General features: G+C 37.8%; 2 protein-coding genes across 9 annotated transcripts in view; one reads left to right on the top strand and one right to left on the bottom strand.

Moving 5' to 3' along the window:
- The window catches only part of LOC128692866 (retinol dehydrogenase 13), a 483,761-nt gene that overhangs the window by 66,411 nt on the left and 396,891 nt on the right, over positions 1 to 20,459 (bottom strand). The gene's annotated exons all lie outside the window — the stretch shown is intronic.
- Positions 1 to 20,459, top strand: part of LOC128692867 (BTB/POZ domain-containing protein 3) — a 59,525-nt gene that overhangs the window by 26,312 nt on the left and 12,754 nt on the right. For 3 of the 5 annotated variants that reach the window (XM_070092119.1, XM_070092121.1, XM_070092120.1), the window contains 2 exons: positions 16,260 to 16,439; positions 17,268 to 17,728. In XM_070092119.1, coding sequence (XP_069948220.1) covers positions 16,260 to 16,439; positions 17,268 to 17,312 — 225 coding nt within the window. In that variant the 3' untranslated portion in view covers positions 17,313 to 17,728. Of the gene's footprint in view, positions 1 to 16,259; positions 16,440 to 17,267; positions 17,729 to 20,343; positions 20,383 to 20,459 lie in introns of those variants that run through there. The other 2 variants (XM_070092123.1, XM_070092124.1) reach the window with 2 other exon arrangements.

A 20,459-nucleotide genomic window follows, 5' to 3' on the forward strand; every position in this document is an offset into this window, starting at 1 on the left:
ACACTCCAACAGATCGTCAGGTCCCAAGTACCATTCGTCTCCATTCACTCCTATCTAACACGCTCACGCACGCTTGCTGGAAGTCCAAGCCCCTTACCCACAAAACCTCCTTTACCCCCTCTCTCCAACCCTTTCGAGGACGACCCCTACCCCGCCTTCCTTCCCCTATAGATTTATATGCTTTCCATGTCATTCTACTTTGATCCATTCTCTCTAAATGACCAAACCACCTCAACTACCCCTCTTCTGCCCTCTGACTAATACTTTTATTAACTCCACACCTTCTCCTAATTTCCACACTCCGAATTTTCTGCATAATATTTACACCACACATTGCCCTTAAACAGGACATCTCCACTGCCTCCAACCGTCTCCTCGCTGCTGCATTTACCACCCAAGCTTCACACCCATATAAGAGTGTTGGTACTACTATACTTTCATACATTCCCTTCTTTGCCTCCATAGATAACGTTTTTTGACTCCACATATACCTCAACGCACCACTCACCTTTTTTCCCTCATCAATTCTATGATTAACCTCATCCTTCATAAATCCATCTGCCAACACGTCAACTCCCAAGTATCTGAAAACATTCACTTCTTCCATACTCCTCCTCCCCAATTTGATATCCAATTTTTCTTTATCTAAATCATTTGACACCCTCATCACCTTACTCTTTTCTATGTTCACTTTCAACTTTCTACCTTTACACACATTCTCAAACTCATCCACTAACCTTTGCAATTTTTCTTTAGAATCTCCCATAAGCACAGTATCATCAGCAAAAAGTAACTGTGTCAATTCCCATTTTGAATTTGATTCCCCATAATTTAATCCCACCCCTCTCCCAAACACCCTAGCATTTACTTCCTTTACAACCCCATCTATAAATATATTAAACAACCATGGTGACATTACACATCCCTGTCTAAGACCTACTTTTACCGGGAAGTAGTCTCCCTCTCTTCTACACACCCTAACCTGAGCCTCACTATCCTCATAAAAACTCTTTACAGCATTTAATAACTTACCACCTATTCCATATACTTGCAACATCTGCCACATTGCTCCTCTATCCACTCTATCATATGCCTTTTCTAAATCCATAAATGCAATAAAAACTTCCCTATCTTTATCTAAATACTGTTCACATATATGCTTCAATGTAAACACCTGATCTACACATCCCCTACCCACTCTAAAACCTCCTTGCTCATCCGCAATCCTACATTCTGTCTTACCTCTAATTCTTTCAATTATAACCCTACCGTACACTTTTCCTGGTATACTCAGTAAGCTTATTCCTCTATAATTTTTACAGTCTCTTTTGTCCCCTTTCCCTTTATATAAAGGGACTATACATGCTCTCTGCCAATCCCTAGGTACCTTCCCCTCTTTCATACATTTATTAAACAAAAGTACCAACCACTCCAACACTATATCCCCCCCTGCATTTAACATTTCTGTCATGATCCCATCAGTTCCAGCTGCTTTACCCCCTTTCATTTTACGTAATGCCTCACGTACCTCCCCCACACTTACATTCTGCTCTTCTTCACTCCTAAAAGATGGTATACCTCCCTGACCAGTGCATGAAATTACTGCCTCTGTTTCTTCCTTAACATTTAAAAGTTCCTCAAAATATTCTCGCCATCTACCCAATACCTCCATCTCCCCATCTAACTCCCCTACTCTGTTTTTAACTGACAAATCCATATTTTCCCTAGGCTTTCTTAACTTGTTTAACTCACTCCAAAATTTTTTCTTATTTTCATTAAAATTTCTTGACAGTGCCTCTCCCACTCTATCATCTGCTCTCCTTTTGCACTCTCTCACCACTCTCTTTACCTTTCTTTTACTCTCCATATACTCTGCTCTTCTTATAACACTTCTGCTTTGTAAAAACCTCTCATAAGCTACCTTTTTCTCTTTTATCACACCCTTTACTTCATCATTCCACCAATCACTCCTCTTTCCTCCTGCCCCCACCCTCCTATAACCACAAACTTCTGCCCCACATTCTAATACTGCATTTTTAAAACTATTCCAACCCTCTTCAACCCCCCCACTACTCATCTTTGCACTAGCCCACCTTTCTGCCAATAGTCGCTTATATCTCACCCGAACTTCCTCCTCCCTTAGTTTATACACTTTCACCTCCCTCTTACTTGTTGTTGCCACCTTCCTCTTTTCCCATCTACCTCTTACTCTAACTGTAGCTACAACTAAATAATGATCCGATATATCAGTTGCCCCTCTATAAACATGTACATCCTGGAGCCTACCCATCAACCTTTTATCCACCAATACATAATCTAATAAACTACTTTCATTACGTGCTACATCATACCTTGTATATTTATTTATCCTCTTTTTCATAAAATATGTATTACTTATTACCAAATTTCTTTCTACACATAGCTCAATTAAAGGCTCCCCATTTACATTTACCCCTGGCACCCCAAATTTACCTACTACTCCTTCCATAACATTTTTACCCACTTTAGCATTGAAATCCCCAACCACCATTACTCTCACACTTGATTCAAAACTCCCCACGCATTCACTCAACATTTCCCAAAATCTCTCTCTCTCCTCTACACTTCTCTCTTCTCCAGGTGCATACACGCTTATTATAACCCACTTTTCACATCCAATCTTTATTTTACTCCACATAATCCTTGAATTAATACATTTATAGTCCCTCTTTTCCTGCCATAGCTTATCATCATTATTGCTACTACTTTTTTAGCTCTAATTCTATTTGAAACCCCCGACCTAATCCCATGGGGATCCAAGACTGTTCAACTGCCTCCCAGCCTACATAAGGGGGATTACCAATAGGCCCCTGGCTGTCTTTAAGAAGGCACTGGACAGGCACCTAAAGTCAATACGTGACCAACCAGGCTGTGGTTTGTACATCAGCTTGCATCCGGCCAGTAGTAACAGCCTGGTTGATCAGACCCTGATCCACCATGAGGCCTGGTCTCAGACCGAGCCATGGGGATGTTGACCCCCAAAACCCTCTCCAGGTAAACTCCAGGTAAACTGAAACTCTCCCACCCCCTTCAGCTTTGTTTCACTTAAAGCCAGGACATCCAGCTTCTTCTCATTCATAACATCCACAATCATCTCTTTCTTATCATTTGCACAACATCCACGCACATTCAAACATCCCACTTTGACAAATTTCTTCTTATTCTTTTTAGTAATCATTACAGGAAAAGCGGTTACTAGCCCATTGTTTCCAGCATTTTAGTTGACTTTTACAACACGCATGGCTTACGGAGGAAAGATTCTTATTCCACTTCACCATGGATATAAAAGGAAAAGTAATAAGAAACAAGAACTATTAAGATAAAATCAAAGAAAACTCAGATGAGTGTGTATAAATAAATGTGTACATGTATGTGTAGTGTGACCTAGGTGTAAGTAGTAGTAGCAAGACATACCTGTAATCTTGCATATTTATGAGAGACAAAAGACACCAGCAATCCTACCATCATGTAGAACAATTACAGGCTTTCGTTTTACACTCACTTGGCAGGACGGTAGTACCTCCCTGGGTGGTTGCTGACTACCAACCTACTACCTACTAGAAGATAAAAATAATTATAATTATACAATATATACTTAAATAACAATAAATATTAATAATTAGAAATTCATTATTCATCAAAAATAACATTTACTGTAAATAAAATGCATTATGATTGCATCTAAATTTTTTTTTTTTTTAATATTAATAATAATAATAATAATAATAATAATAATTTGGGATTTTATAATTTTTGAGTGCCTGTTCTTTTGAAAAATTCACAAGTGCTTGTATATCAAACCATAAATTCAGTGGTACCTTGACTTATAAGTTTAATTTGTTCTGTGACCCAGCTCATAAGTCAATTGGCTCATATATCAAATAAGTTTTCCTCAGTGAAATTAATTGATATGCCATTAATCCATTCCAGTCCCCCAAAAAACCACCCCAATTTTTTTTTGTTATGGGTTTTTAAATAAGAAAAATGTATATTATTTATTTATATTATCACACCGGCCGATTCCCACCAAGGCAGGGTGGCCCGAAAAAGAAAAACTTTCACCATCATTCACTCCATCACTGTCTTGCCAGAAGGGTGCTTTACACTACAGTTTTTAAACTGCAACATTAACACCCCTCCTTCAGAGTGCAGGCACTGTACTTCCCATCTCCAGGACTCAAGTCCGGCCTGCCGGTTTCCCTGAATCCCTTCATAAATGTTACTTTGCTCACACTCCAACAGCACGTCAAGTATTAAAAACCATTTGTCTCCATTCACTCCTATCAAACACGCTCACGCATGCCTGCTGGAAGTCCAAGCCCCTCGCACACAAAACCTCCTTTACCCCCTCCCTCCAACCCTTCCTAGGCCGACCCCTACCCCGCCTTCCTTCCACTACAGACTGATACACTCTTGAAGTCATTCTGTTTCGCTCCATTCTCTCTACATGTCCGAACCACCTCAACAACCCTTCCTCAGCCCTCTGGACAACAGTTTTGGTAATCCCGCACCTCCTCCTAACTTCCAAACTACGAATTCTCTGCATTATATTCACACCACACATTGCCCTCAGACATGACATCTCCACTGCCTCCAGCCTTCTCCTCGCTGCAACATTCATCACCCACGCTTCACACCCATATAAGAGCGTTGGTAAAACTATACTCTCATACATTCCCCTCTTTGCCTCCAAGGACAAAGTTCTTTGTCTCCACAGACTCCTAAGTGCACCACTCACTCTTTTTCCCTCATCAATTCTATGATTCACCTCATCTTTCATAGACCCATCCGCTGACACGTCCACTCCCAAATATCTGAATACGTTCACCTCCTCCATACTCTCTCCCTCCAATCTGATATTCAATCTTTCATCACCTAATCTTTTTGTTATCCTCATAACCTTACTCTTTCCTGTATTCACCTTTAATTTTCTTCTTTTGCACACCCTACCAAATTCATCCACCAATCTCTGCAACTTCTCTTCAGAATCTCCCAAGAGCACAGTGTCATCAGCAAAGAGCAGCTGTGACAACTCCCACTTTGTGTGTGATTCTTTATCTTTTAACTCCACGCCTCTTGCCAAGACCCTCGCATTTACTTCTCTTACAACCCCATCTATAAATATATTAAACAACCACGGTGACATCACACATCCTTGTCTAAGGCCTACTTTTACTGGGAAAAAATTTCCCTCTTTCCTACATACTCTAACTTGAGCCTCACTATCCTCGTAAAAACTCTTCACTGCTTTCAGTAACCTACCTCCTACACCATACACTTGCAACATCTGCCACATTGCCCCCCTATCCACCCTGTCATACGCCTTTTCCAAATCCATAAATGCCACAAAGACCTCTTTAGCCTTATCTAAATACTGTTCACTTATATGTTTCACTGTAAACACCTGGTCCACACACCCCCTACCTTTCCTAAAGCCTCCTTGTTCATCTGCTATCCTATTCTCCGTCTTACTCTTAATTCTTTCAATTATAACTCTACCATACACTTTACCAGGTACACTCAACAGACTTATCCCCCTATAATTTTTGCACTCTCTTTTATCCCCTTTGCCTTTATACAAAGGAACTATGCATGCTCTCTGCCAATCCCTAGGTACCTTACCCTCTTCCATACATTTATTAAATAATTGCACCAACCACTCCAAAACTATATCCCCACCTGCTTTTAACATTTCTATCTTTATCCCATCAATCCCGGCTGCCTTACCCCCTTTCATTTTACCTACTGCCTCACGAACTTCCCCCACACTCACAACTGGCTCTTCCTCACTCCTACAAGATGTTATTCCTCCTTGCCCTATACACGAAATCACAGCTTCCCTATCTTCATCAACATTTAACAATTCCTCAAAATATTCCTTCCATCTTCCCAATACCTCTAACTCTCCATTTAATAACTCTCCTCTCCTATTTTTAACTGACAAATCCATTTGTTCTCTAGGCTTTCTTAACTTGTTAATCTCACTCCAAAACTTTTTCTTATTTTCAACAAAATTTGTTGGTAACATCTCACCCACTCTCTCATTTGCTCTCTTTTTACATTGCTTCACCACTCTCTTAACTTCTCTCTTTTTCTCCATATACTCTTCCCTCCTTGCATCACTTCTACTTTGTAAAAACTTCTCATATGCTAACTTTTTCTCCCTTACTACTCTCTTTACATCATCATTCCACCAATCGCTCCTCTTCCCTCCTGCACCCACTTTCCTGTAACCACAAACTTCTGCTGAACACTCTAACACTACATTTTTAAACCTACCCCATACCTCTTCGACCCCATTGCCTATGCTCTCATTAGCCCATCTATCCTCCAATAGCTGTTTATATCTTACCCTAACTGCCTCCTCTTTTAGTTTATAAACCTTCACCTCTCTCTTCCCTGATGCTTCTATTCTCCTTGTATCCCATCTACCTTTTACTCTCAGTGTAGCTACAACTAGAAAGTGATCTGATATATCTGTGGCCCCTCTATAAACATGTACATCCTGAAGTCTACTCAACAGTCTTTTATCTACCAATACATAATCCAACAAACTACTGTCATTTCGCCCTACATCATATCGTGTATACTTATTTATCCTCTTTTTCTTAAAATATGTATTACCTATAACTAAACCCCTTTCTATACAAAGTTCAATCAAAGGGCTCCCATTATCATTTACACCTGGCACCCCAAACTTACCTACCACACCCTCTCTAAAAGTTTCTCCTACTTTAGCATTCAAGTCCCCTACCACAATTACTCTCTCACTTGGTTCAAAGGCTCCTATACATTCACTTAACATCTCCCAAAATCTCTCTCTCTCCTCTGCATTCCTCTCTTCTCCAGGTGCATACACGCTTATTATGACCCACTTCTCGCATCCAACCTTTACTTTAATCCACATAATTCTTGAATTTACACATTCATATTCTCTTTTCTCCTTCCATAACTGATCATTTAACATTACTGCTACCCCTTCCTTTGCTCTAACTCTCTCAGATACTCCAGATTTAATCCCATTTATTTCCCCCCACTGAAACTCTCCTACCCCCTTCAGCTTTGTTTCGCTTAGGGCCAGGACATCCAACTTCTTTTCATTCATAACATCAGCAATCATCTGTTTCTTGTCATCCGCACTACATCCACGCACATTTAAGCAACCCAGTTTTATAAAGTTTTTCTTCTTCTCTTTTTTAGTAATTGTATACAGGAGAAGGGGTTACTAGCCCATTGCTCCCGGCATTTTAGTCGCCTCATACGACACGCATGGCTTACGGAGGAAAGATTCTTTTCCACTTCCCCATGGACAATAGAAGAAATAAAAAAGAACAAGAGCTATTTAGAAAAAGGAGAAAAACCTAGATGTATGTATATATATATATATGCATGTGCGTGTCTGTGAAGTGTGACCAAAGTGTAAGTAGGAGTAGCAAGATATCCCTGTTATCTTAGCGTGTTTATGAGACAGAAAAAGAAACCAGCAATCCTACCATCATGCAAAACAGTTACAGGTTTTTGTTTCACAGTCATCTGGCAGGACGGTAGTACTTCCCTGGGTGGTTGCTGTCTACCAACCTACTACCTATGTATATATAAATAAGAAATGATTTTTGCCTTTTTCACCAGGTCCCAGCAATGTTTTAGAAATGCTGGAGTATACATGAAACTCTTTGAATCACAGTGTAAGATGAGTGTCACTCCACTGCCAGTGGAGTGACACTCATGGAGTGACATTTGATGATCGTGCACTGCCTTGGATTTATTTTTCACTGTTACAAATAAACATGTCTGTATCTGTTTCTGTGTCTGTCTAGCTCTATGTTTATCTCTGTCTCTGCTTATCTGTCTTTCTGTCTGCCTCTGTTTCTGCCTTCCTGTCTTTCTACTTGTCTCTGTCTCAGAGAGAGAGCTGGTTATGAACCAACACGCAATGCAGAGTTGGTCATGTCTGATTCCTGAACAAGTGAAAATGTGTATTACTTGCCAGTCATGCTTATTATGCCTTATATCTACAAGCATAGTATAGAACTTTGTCTGGATTTTTTGGGTTATCCTAGGTAATTTACACTATGTATAACTGTATTTATGTGTACCTGTGAGATAGAGACAGAGATAGAGACACAGAGACAGAGATAGATACAGACAAAAGGAGAGAGAGACAGCCAAAGCAAATCAGCCAGCCGGCCACCCAATGAGCCGGCTTGCGGAACATGCATTACACGTTCCAGAATTGTTTCTCTTTACTTAGGGCATATATTATAGAACATTCTGGCAGGATGACACTACCCGTGGTATCAAAAATTAAAAAATGTTACACATTGGTTATTATTGAGGTATTTGATATTTCCTCTCTCCTGCGAGTGGCGGCATATCTGAAGCTTGCTCGTAACTCGGATTTTGGCTTGCAACTCAAAGCAAAAAATCTACTGAGAGACGGCTCGTAACTTGGAAAACTTGTAAGTTGGGCGCTCATAAGTCAGGGTACCACTGTACAACAATTACAACAAAAATAATACTAAGTTTACATTCAAGAGTGGCAGCATTATCAGGATCACAAGCTTTATAAGAGAGGCATGCTTGCAACCGAGACTTGAAAGCATAAACAGATACCCGACTCTTAATAGACACTACTGGTTACCTGTTATATAGTCAGGGAACAAGGGCAGCTCATAGCTAAAATTAGTGGAGGTGCTGCTTCAGAAATTTTTTTACTATACAGCAGCAAAGTCAGCTTTTCCATTGGTACCATTCAGAATTAAAGCTATGAATATACTTTTTGTTGTTGCTTATTCCTGGCCGAGATATTTGAATATCAGGTGTTGAACGGCCTCTTTTCATAACTAATTTTCTTATGGAGAGACAACTGTGTAAACTTAAGCTGTTGAAGTTCACTTACAGTCACACGACTTACTTCTTGGGGATGCAAGGAGGCCATGATTAAATTATTTAAATTTTCTGTAAAATAAAAGAACCAAAAAAAAAACTATGAATTAAATAAAATAGCTGGAAGCATGATAATCATCTAATTCTACACTATCACATTCAAGAATATCGTACATGGTTTTTAAGCACAACACATTTTGCCGAGTCAAAAAGAAACACTATCTTACACTTGCACAACAGGGTCGGCATTGTGTCAGCGACAGTGCTCTCTCTCTCTACCTAGCAAGCAGTGTCTTATCTCGGACATGTGCGCATGCACACAACAGCCAAACACGGAGTCGCTGGAACTGTGAAGTGCACAGTTCCATACAAGAATCTTTGTAATTTTTTTCATGTACATGTACTAGGGGATGGCTACTGACATTAAGCTTAAGGATTATATAATGTACAAGTATAAAGAAAGGATTACAGAAAAAAGGACTCATTGTATTGAATGTTATCGATAATATCGAGTGAAAATAGGGGGTGCTGAAGTTCCGCGCTGCCTATACACGAGCTGCCACCATCAGGAAGCTACATAGGAAAAGGCTCTTAATTCAAATAATTTCGCCCCAACAGCATGAGACTCAGTCTGAAACGGTCTGCAGCAGTTTGTGGAAATATTCCTGATGCTGATTTAAAAAGCACATCAGCAAGATACTTTGGTTCATTAACCCTTAAACGGTCCAAAGAGATTGACGTTCAAATTCATAGTGCTACAAAAGTAGATCTACTTTTTTTACATATTTTCAAATATAACAAAAAAAACATGTAGATAAAAGTTTTTTTACACGTTTTCAAATGTAAAACAAAAAAGATCTACATTTTTTACATACTTTCAGATGTTGAAAAAACGTATATATACGTTTGGACCATTTAAGGGTTAAACTTAATAGTTTTAAATGTTAATAAACAAAGTTTAAATTCAATTCTTGCCTTGATATGGAGCTAGCACAACTCATACAAGTAGGGACTAGTGGAAACTCCAGGTAAGAGTGAAAAAACTAGTCTAGATGAATGATTCAGTAGACTGATGTCTTTTAAGCAAGTAATTAGGCAAATCCACAACAAACAATTGCAAAAATCAGCTCAAGAAGAAACAAACATATGGATAAGGACCTAGATACTCTGCAACTTTACATGCTCTCTAATTACATAGTGAACATAATTATGAAAACTGCAAGATTTACAGTCTAGTTAATATGCCCAGTAAGTGACAGTGAAGAATCCAGATAAACATTTAGACCCTTCATTGATGGTACAGGCTGAAAACTGACAGTACAGTAGACCGTTATATTACACGGATTTATTTGCCACGTTTTAGTTATGGCACTATTGAAAAATTTTGGCACAATTTTATACAACACTTTGTAAAATTAACTTAACAGGGTTCCATTTGTGGGTGCGGAAAAAATTTCCCCAGCTCAAGCAGCCATCTTGTGGGTCAGCAGGGGAGACCTACTGCCATCCCTGAAGCTCCCGCCACCCCCGTCCCAGCATTCGTTCATACGTGTTCAGTTCCATTGTCTTAGGAGCTAGTTGTGTTTGTGAATTACGTTTTGATCTTTTAATTGCCATATCTTGTATCTGCCAAGCAATCATGGCACCCAGTAGGTATAAGTGTGTTGCTGAAAGTGGCAAGAAAAGGTATAAGTGTTTAAATCTTAGAATTAATGAAGAAAAGAGAGAGATTAGACAAGAGATAGCCTGTGGCTGTAATGAAGCGTCAGTTTGTACAATTAAAAATAATGAGGTAAATTTATGAGTTTATGTGATTAATAACTGACTGACTGACTTACTTGATTGACTTTACTAATTTACTTCACTGACTGATTTGACTGGTTTACTTACTGAATAAATTAGACTTTTTCACTGAAGAGAACCCTGACAAATCAAGAAGCAGTGCTCTGAAATGGTGTCTAGAGCAGCTGATGCTTCACCATCAGCTGAAGCTGCCGCCTTGTTGTGGGTCAGCGAGGAAGACCTACCGCCATCCCCTGCCACCCCAGACACTCCTGCCACCCCATCCCAGCATTCATTCATATGCGTTCAGTTCCATTGTCTGAAGAGCTAGCTGTCTTTGTGAATTGTGTTTTGATTTTTTAATTGCCATATCTTATATCTGCCAAGCAATCATGGCACCCAGTATGCGTACAAGTGTTGCTGAAAGTGGCAAGAAAAGGTATAAGCCTTAAGTCTTAGAATTAATGAAGAAAATAAAGATATTAGACAAGAGGTAGCCTGTGGTCGTAATGAAGTGTCAGTTTGTACAATTAAAAAGAATCAGGTAAATATGAGTGTGTGATGAATAACTGACTGACTTGACTTGACTGACTGATTTACTTGACTGACTGACTTAAGTTAGACTTTTTCATTGAAGAGGACCATGACAAATGTAATGTACTACAAGAGAAAATAAAACAGAAATCCATTACAGAATTTATGCACACTCCAGTACAACCATCAGCTTCTCTACCATCCACTTCAGACCAGTAGGGCCACAGCATAACTCTCCACTCTCTTCACAATCATCGACAAACACCAGGGCCCATAATTTAAGGTAAGAAATACTATTATTTCTGTTGCATTTGTAATCTTAAGCAGTAAAAACAACATAATACAGCATGACAATGAACTACAATTACATATTCACTTTTATTTTCGTAAGATCTGGAGGTTTAAAAAAAAGTTGTTTGGTTTTTTTTGGGGGGGCTCCCAGGAACGTAACCCTATTTTTCCCACAAGTTCTTCAGTTTATCTAACAGATTTACCTAACACTGCATTTTCACGAATGTAACTATCATGTAAAATAATGGTCTACTGTACTATAATCAAAGGAACTAAAATCTCTAATTTGTATGCCCCTGAGATTTTCCCTGATTATCAAAATTTCTGTCTTTCATTTAGTTTCAATTTTCTATTTGTCATCAAAGTCTGAGCATCAAGTAGACAAGAGTTAAATTAGTTTTGCATCTTCCACATTCAAAATCTGGATGTAAATCTGTGTACTGCCAGCACAAAAGTGATCATCAAGCCCTGGGGCATCCAACAGTGAGGCTAAGCCACTAACATAAATAGTAAATAATGCCAGTACAAGAACAGAGCCCTGAGGAATGCCATAGAAAAAAGGAGACAACTTGGAAATCATTAACCAAAAAAGATGGGATTTCAAAAGCGACAAAGCAGAATCCTTAAAGACCACAGCCAAAAAGATTGCTTAGCAGTGGTGTCGTATGTTCACCTTCACTCATTCTCTAGTCGTCTTTCCTGAAGTGAATAGACATTATAGTTCAAACAATGCACCAAATTGCAACATCCCCATGCATCATTCCGTGTGCAAGAATTGTATATCTCATCTCCAGGACTTTGGCAACCCCCACAAACTAGTCTAATACACTCATACGTGATTTCTAGTTGCTGAGGTCCTAACTCTTAAAACAATCTTCACTGTCTCTCCAACCCTTCCTGGATCATCACCTACACCTTATTCCAACCACCATAAGTTTTTTGTTGACCTTACTCCATCCAAGATAAATGACCATTGAAGCACATAAGTGAAAAGTATTTACATAAAGGTAAGGAACTTTTTGTTGCATGTTTGGATTTAGAAAAAGCACATGATAGTGCAAATAGGAGAGCAATGCAAAAGATGTGGCAGACGTTTGGAATAGGTAGTAGGTTAGTAAAAGCAGTAAAGAAATTTTATATGGATAATGAGACTCAGGTTACGGTATGTAGAAGATATGGGGATTATTTTCACATATCCCTTGAAAGGGATATGTGATTTCACTTCTGTGGTGAAATTGCATATTCCTTATTCGTACTCCCACTAAATAATTATCTTACACACAAGTTACTCCTTTAATAACACACACATTAAAAAGTTTATCCTTCTAACTTTTATCCACTAATACATCAGGTAGTAAACTGCTCCCATTACACTCTTCATAATACTGTACTTAATGTTGTATACTATTTTTTGTTTTTAACATGTTGGCTGTTTCCCACCGAAGTAGGGTGACCCAAAAAGAAAGAAAAAAACTTTCATCACCATTCAACGCTTTCACCATCACTCATACATAATCACTGTCTTTGCAGAGATGCTCAGATACGACAGTTTAGACATCCCTTCAAACTGCCAGTATCCTAAACCTCTCCTTTAAAGTGCAGGCATTGTACTTCCCATTTCCAGGACTCAAGTCCGGGTAACCAGTTTCCCTGAATCCCTTCACAAAATATTACCCTGCTCACACTCCAACAGCTTGTCAGGTCCCAAAAACCATTCATTTCTATTCACTCCTATCTAACACGCTCACACATGCTTGCTGGAAGTCCAAGCTCCTCACCCACAAAACTTCCTTTACCCCCTCCCTCCAACCTTTTCGAGAACAACCTCTACCTCGCCTTCCTTTCCCTACAGATTTATATGCTAAGTCATTCTACTTTGTTCCATTCTCTTTAAATGACCAAACCACCACAATAACCCCTCTTCAGCCCTCTAACTAATGCTTTTAGTAACTCCACACCTCCTCGTAATTTCCACACTATTTATCTTTTTATTACCTATTACCAAATTTCTTTCATTGATGGTCAGTATATATTAGCTCTTATTGCTGTACACCATATTTTCTTACTATGCCTTTTACAACATTGTTTCCCAACTGAAGCATTAAGGCTTCCCAAAACAGTTACTCGTTCACTTGATTCAAAACTTCCTAAGTATTCACTTAACCCTTCTTAAAAATTTTCTCCTCTCACTTATAAGTGCATAGACATTTTAAGTCTTTTCACATCCCACTTTATATTTTTAACCTCTTAATTCTTGAACTTAAACATTTTTATCCCCTCACAAATTTTCATTCGACATTCAGAGTGCATCATTGTCTATAAGAGTTTGGAACATTTGTGTGAACAAAGCAATACATCATTTAGCATTACTACTATTTTCTTTAGCTCATTTTCTCTAACAGCTGTGACATGCCTATAATTCGTTTTGATGGTTCTTCTTCCCTCAGCTCGGCTTACATCCAGACTTCCCTGTTGACTCCCTTATCTTGCCATTCAGCTTAACAATCAAACTCTCCTATCCCTTTTAACTTTGTTTTACTTAGTTCTATGACATCCACTCGTCATTCATTCAAAACATTAATAATCAGTTATTTCTTAATGTCTGTACCTCATCCATATACAGGAGGGCCCCACTTATACGGCGGGTTAGGTTCCAGGCTACCGCCGTAAAGCGGAAACCGCCGTAAAGTGGAACACCCTTTTTTTCCACTTACAAATGCATACAAACACTAGATAACAAGTTTACACTAACATATATTATGTTAGCAATAGAACCAGGCATCAAAAAAACAATAAAAAAGTACAATACACACAGTGCACTCATTACTTACCTTAAAATATTTATAGTCTTAATCTAGGGTGAGACAAGTAGTATTTATTGTAAGAAATCAAGTGTGGTATGTATGGTAGTCAGCCAGGCTACCATACCAGGCCACCCCACCCACACATACTATTCTATGATATTTAAGCATCCCAGAGCGATAAAATGTATATACAGTTCACTCATTACTTACCTTAAAATATAGGGTGAGATGAGTAGTATTTATTGTAAAAAATCAAGTGTGGTATGTATGGTAGTCAGCCAGGCTACCATACCAGAGAGAAAGAATGAGTGCATGAGAGAGGACAGGCGCAGAGTTATGTAAACAAACCAGGCGAAGGTAAGTTTTGTAAACAGTGTACACGTCTGGTTTGTGTACAAGTTACATTGTGTACAGGTTGTCTCTACATTGATACAGTAGAATAAATAAAGAAGAACACTCCCATTCTCATGTAACATCATTTTGAGAAGAAATGATGCTCTGAGTGAAGGCAATGGAAGTAAGTCACTCTGACTTTTTAGGTTATCCTAGGTTCTCTACACATATGTTGTTATGTATTTATGTTATGTATCGTGTTTATTATATAATTTTGAAAAAAATATCACGGATGGATTAATGAAAATGTGTATATTAACGTAATATACAACATTTAATGATACACCGAGCTCAGACAGCGTAAACAAACAAACTGAACAGGTTGTGGACGATCACTCGGTCAGGCGAAATAGACGGTATTAATACGTGTCCAGTTTTAGTTCATTCATGTACATTTGTAAGAGTTTGTGAAACTTTTACCTTATAATATTTTTATTATTATTATAATAATTAAATCACGAAACAAATACTCTTACACTGTGTACAAGTTAGTACAGAATTATAGCTATAAAGTGAAGGCATACGAAAGGAATACTTTTTCTACAGTTATCCCTAGTAACAGGTGACGGGCTAGAGAAAACGTAATTCTTCCGACACTTCTACAAACCGTTTGGTAAACATCTCATATATATTTGTATAAATTTTTATACTGTGGGTGCATGTATCATGTTTGTGTGTTACATAATGTGTTTCTTATATAATTTTGAAAAAAATATCATAGATAGATTAAGGGAAATGTCTATATTAACGTAATATGCGACATTAATGCGCCCAAGAGATTATTATTATTATTATTATTATTATTATTATTATTATTGCATCAAGAGTAGAGAGACTTAGTGATTTTAATGTGTACCTACATGCCAGCACAGTGTGTAAGTTTATTTAGGTACAGGTGTACACAAGTTTAATTATCAAGTACAATACATATAAAATATACAATAACTTTAAAACACTTGAAATTTTGGAAAGTTTCCAGACATAATAAGGAGATGTGCTCAGGGAGAATGTAAACAAACTCGGTGGGCAGCTGTGACCGTATTAGAAAGACAGGTGGGGGGAGCCGTATAGCGAGTTTTGGTCATAATTTGAAATGTCCGTATTAGCGGAACGCCGTAAAGCGAACCGCCGTAAAGCGGGGCCCTGCTGTATATTCAAAGAACCCAACTTTAAAATTTCATTTTTTTTGTGTTGTTTTAGCAACTGCATATAGAAAATGGAGCTGCCAGCCTGAAAGTTTTGGTACCTTCTATGACACACACGCATCACTTACTGGGGAAGAATTGTAACCATTGCCCAATGGAACTGAAAAGAAAATACTAAAGGGATAAAAACTATTAAGGAATACAGAGGGAGGTAAAGAAAAGTGTATACTGTTATTTTATATTCATGAGAGAGAAAGAAAAGACCAACAATCCTGCCAGAGTGCAAAACATTTAACAGGCGTCTGTTTCACACACGACAGGATGGTGTTACCTTCCTAGGTGGTCCCTGTCTTCCAAACTTATATAAATCATCTGATTATTGCAGGCTGAGATGGCACTACAATCTGATGGCTTTGTAGATATTGACTTTCCGACTCTGACCAGTGTCTTGTCAAGAGAAACTTTGAATTGCCGAGAAATTATTCTCTTTGATGCAGCATTATCCTGGGCTGAAGCAGAGTGTATACGTCAAGAACTAGAACCAACAGCTGAAAATAAACGAAAGGTAATAATATATTTTCTGATTCTGTGCACTTTTCTAAGGGATCTTGACTTTCAGTCATTGGTCTTCTTACATAAGGGAGGATTGACTTTAAAGAACTGGTTTCTTACTCAAAGATGTCTGTTTGCTTACCTCATCATTTTCCTTCTCATTTCCATGAAGTTTGTGTTTTGTGTAAGATGTGTTGTAAATAGGGTATACCTGTTTTAAATACGTATTTAGAGGTGGTTAGCCGTGTACCTGTACCTGTGTAGCTGTACCTGTTTGGCCCAAATGGACAAATTTACTTTTTCAAATACAGTTTATCAGTGCTCCCTCCTTTTATGGACCTGTCTCTGTTTCAGTATTTAGTTTTCTGATAAATAGAATGATGGGTTTGAATCTCCTTTTGAAGGTTTGTTTTCGATGAAACCCAAAATTCCAGCAACTTCAAAACTGTTTTGCAGTAGCCCACAATTCACAAGATTTTTCTTTTCTGTATCTTTTTTTGTTTTTTTTCCTTCTACAAGAAGAATTATTTTAAGTCTTTTTGGCCATACAAAATTAAGGAAAGTCAAATTTGCCATGTTAGTGTAACTAGGCAAAAAACTTAGGCTAAGAAAAATGTTACAAATCTTACCTTGAACTTCTGTGGAAGTCAGAGTAATTAAGTTATCACTGGGATACCAGCCTTGATTTATTGAGCATCTCTCAGTTTTACATGTCTTTTCATCTTTTGGAAGTGAATAGTTTACTTGTGAATATCTCAAGATTCATGGGCAAACTTTCTTCTTTTCAGGGTGTAAAAGTGATGATTTTAACCAGATGATCTCTTTTTTTTTTTCTCTTCAGTATCTCAATCAACTTTCATCATCAAGAATTCCTACAAGCTCTTGAATGATGGGCTTGTCCTTAAAATCTCTTGGAAAATTTCATGGACCTCTTGAATTCTCATTTGGGACTAATTTTGTTCAGGGTGGGATATTCACATATCCCATGTTGTGAAAATGTGAGGTGTCTTTGATGTAGTTCTAAATATTCCATGCAGAATCCTCAAGTTGTGAGTAGTTCCCAGGTGATTAAACAATTAAAGAATTCTTTCCAAATGTGATCTGCATAATTGTTCAGTGAGGTAGCTTATTTAAGGAAGCTAAAGTAAACAAGACTGCCTTGTTTTCTAAGAGCTTCCATTTTGTTTGGAAAATCTTAAGTACACAGGCCACCTCTATATTTGGGCAGATTTTGTCCTGAAAATTTGTCAGATTTATTGAAAAAAAAAAAAAAAGTCTTCAAGCCAGGCTTCATCCACTTGGCTTCTGTGTTTGGAAAGAAGAAGGCAATATTAAAGAATTTCTTTCTGTCGTTCCTCTACTTGGCTCCTGGGGTCAGATGCTGCATCTCTGGATTGGAAATGATAGAAATTGATCTATCCACTTCTTCCTCAATTTGTCAAGGTATTACAGAGACTCAATTTGTCAAGGTATTATGGAAACTAAACTGCTGCAAAAGTATCATTTTTTGTTTATCTGTTTGTATATTATTAAGGTATCTCCACATTTAAAATTAACTTGTATCCCACTTAAACTGCATCATTTTAAAAGTCAATACATTAAAACCTTACTGAGTAATGACTCCTTTTAAAACCACCTTTTTCTAATTTAACTAGCTTTTTCTTCTATTAGTAATCTTAAAGGAATTTTTACTAGAATTGTAGATATAGAATTAATTAGCAGAAACCCCTTTGCATTACATGTTCACCCTAAATCATTTGTCATGTTTATTGTTATGTAGTGCTTCTGGTATATCATTTAACAATGATATTAACTAATTTGGCTGACATTATCATATATGCAATGTTATTATAATTACTGAAGTTTTTTGAAGTGTATAATTTTTTATTTTTCCTTTTTTTAAATAATTTGAAATTATAGATAATAGATATTTAAGTATTATATCAAATACAAAACACACACTCACATATACAGCTCAAATATCAAAGTGAAAAGATATTCACCATATACAGTAAACCCTAGATATAATGGACCTTGCCATATTGGAATTTTAAAATAATGGGAAAAATATTTTATTATTATTATCACACTGGCCGATTCCCACCAAGGCAGGGTGGCCCAAAAAAGAAAAACTTTCACCATCATTCACTCCATCACTGTCTTGCCAGAAGGGTACTTTACACTACAGTTTTTAAACTGCAACATTAACACCCCTCCTTCAGAGTGCAGGCACTGTACTTCCCATCTCCAGGACTCAAGTCCGGCCTGCCGGTTTCCCTGTCTCCATTCACTCCTATCAAACACGCTCACGCATGCCTGCTGGAAGTCCAAGCCCCTCGCACACAAAACCTTCTTTACCCCCTCCCTCCAACCTTTCCTAGGCCGACCCCTACCCCGCCTTCCTTCCACTACAGACTGATACACTCTTGAAGTCACTCTGTTTCGCTCCATTCTCTCTACATGTCTGAACCACCTCAACAACCCTTCCTCAGCCCTCTGGACAACAGTTTTGGTAATCCCGCACCTCCTAACTTCCAAACTATGAATTCTCTGCATTATATTCACACCACACATTGGCCTCAGACATGACATCTCCACTGCCTCCAGCCTTCTCCTCGCTGCAACATTCATCATCCATGCTTCACACCCATATAAGAGCATTGGTAAAACTATACTCTCATACATTACCCTCTTTGCCTCCAAGGACAAAGTTCTTTGTCTCCACAGACTCCTAAGTGCACCACTCACCCTTTTCCCCCTCATCAATTCTATGATTCACCTCATCTTTCATAGACCCATCCGCTGACACGTCCACTCTCAAATATCTGAATACATTCACCTCCTCCATACTCTCTCCCTCCAATCTGATATCCAATCTTTCATCACCTAATCTTTTTGTTATCCTCATAACCTTACTCTTTCCTGTATTCACTTTTAATTTTCTTCTTTTGCACACCCTACCAAATTCATCCACCAATCTCTGCAACTTCTCTTCAGAATCTCCCAAGAGCACAGTGTCATCAGCAAAGATCAACTGTGACAACTCCCACTCTATGTGTGATTCTTTGTCTTTTAACTCCACGCCTCTTGCCAAGACCCTCGCATTTACTTCTCTTGCAACCCCATCTATAAATATATTAAACAACCACGGTGACATCACACATCCTTGTCTAAGGCCTACTTTTACTGGGAAATAATTTCCCTCTTTCCTACATACTCTAACTTGAGCCTCACTATCCTCGTAAAAACTTGGCAAATTTTAACTCCTTTAATTTTTTATTGTAATATAACTGTAAATTGAGAGGTACAGTACTGTACAACAGAGTAAGTGCCTTTGTTTTGTTATTTTTAAACATTATTTGATTTAACGGACACTTGGACAGTCCTACCTACTAGTCTGTTATATCGAGGGTTTGCTGTAGCTAACTCTTAAACTGTCCAAACTTAGATATACGTTTGCGTGCATAGCGCTCCAAACATAGATCTACGTTTTTTTTACATAAACAATGTAAAATTGAACGTAGATCTACGTTCGGAGCACTACGCTTGCGAACGTAGATCTACGTTTGGACAGTTTAAGGGTTAATATTATTAGCCAGGAAACAAAATACAGCATTAAAATATATACATACATATACATGTGTGTATATACTATATGGTATTTTATGAATATTCTTGCATCTTATAATTTCATAATTTATCATATTAATATAAAGAACTTGTCTCATTGTTCAGAAATTGTAGTCAAAATGCTACTTAGAATAATATTAATTGCTACATAACTAATAAGTTTATATTAAAACATTTTAATTAATAATGACAGGAGGTTTTAAGTGTATTTTGCCTGTTAATAATGTGAAATTCCAAACATACAATAAACCTCAATATAAAGGATTTTTAACCCTTTCCCTGTCAAGACCTCTGAATTTGACAGAAAGTGAACCACTTATGGCAACATCGGCGACTGAAGCTCACTTGGTAATATTATTTTTACTTTTATTCTATATTTTCTTTTCTAATATTTTATTTTTCA

The sequence above is a fragment of the Cherax quadricarinatus genome, chromosome 38, assembly GCF_038502225.1.
Source record: "Cherax quadricarinatus isolate ZL_2023a chromosome 38, ASM3850222v1, whole genome shotgun sequence".
Lineage (NCBI taxonomy): Eukaryota > Metazoa > Arthropoda > Malacostraca > Decapoda > Parastacidae > Cherax > Cherax quadricarinatus.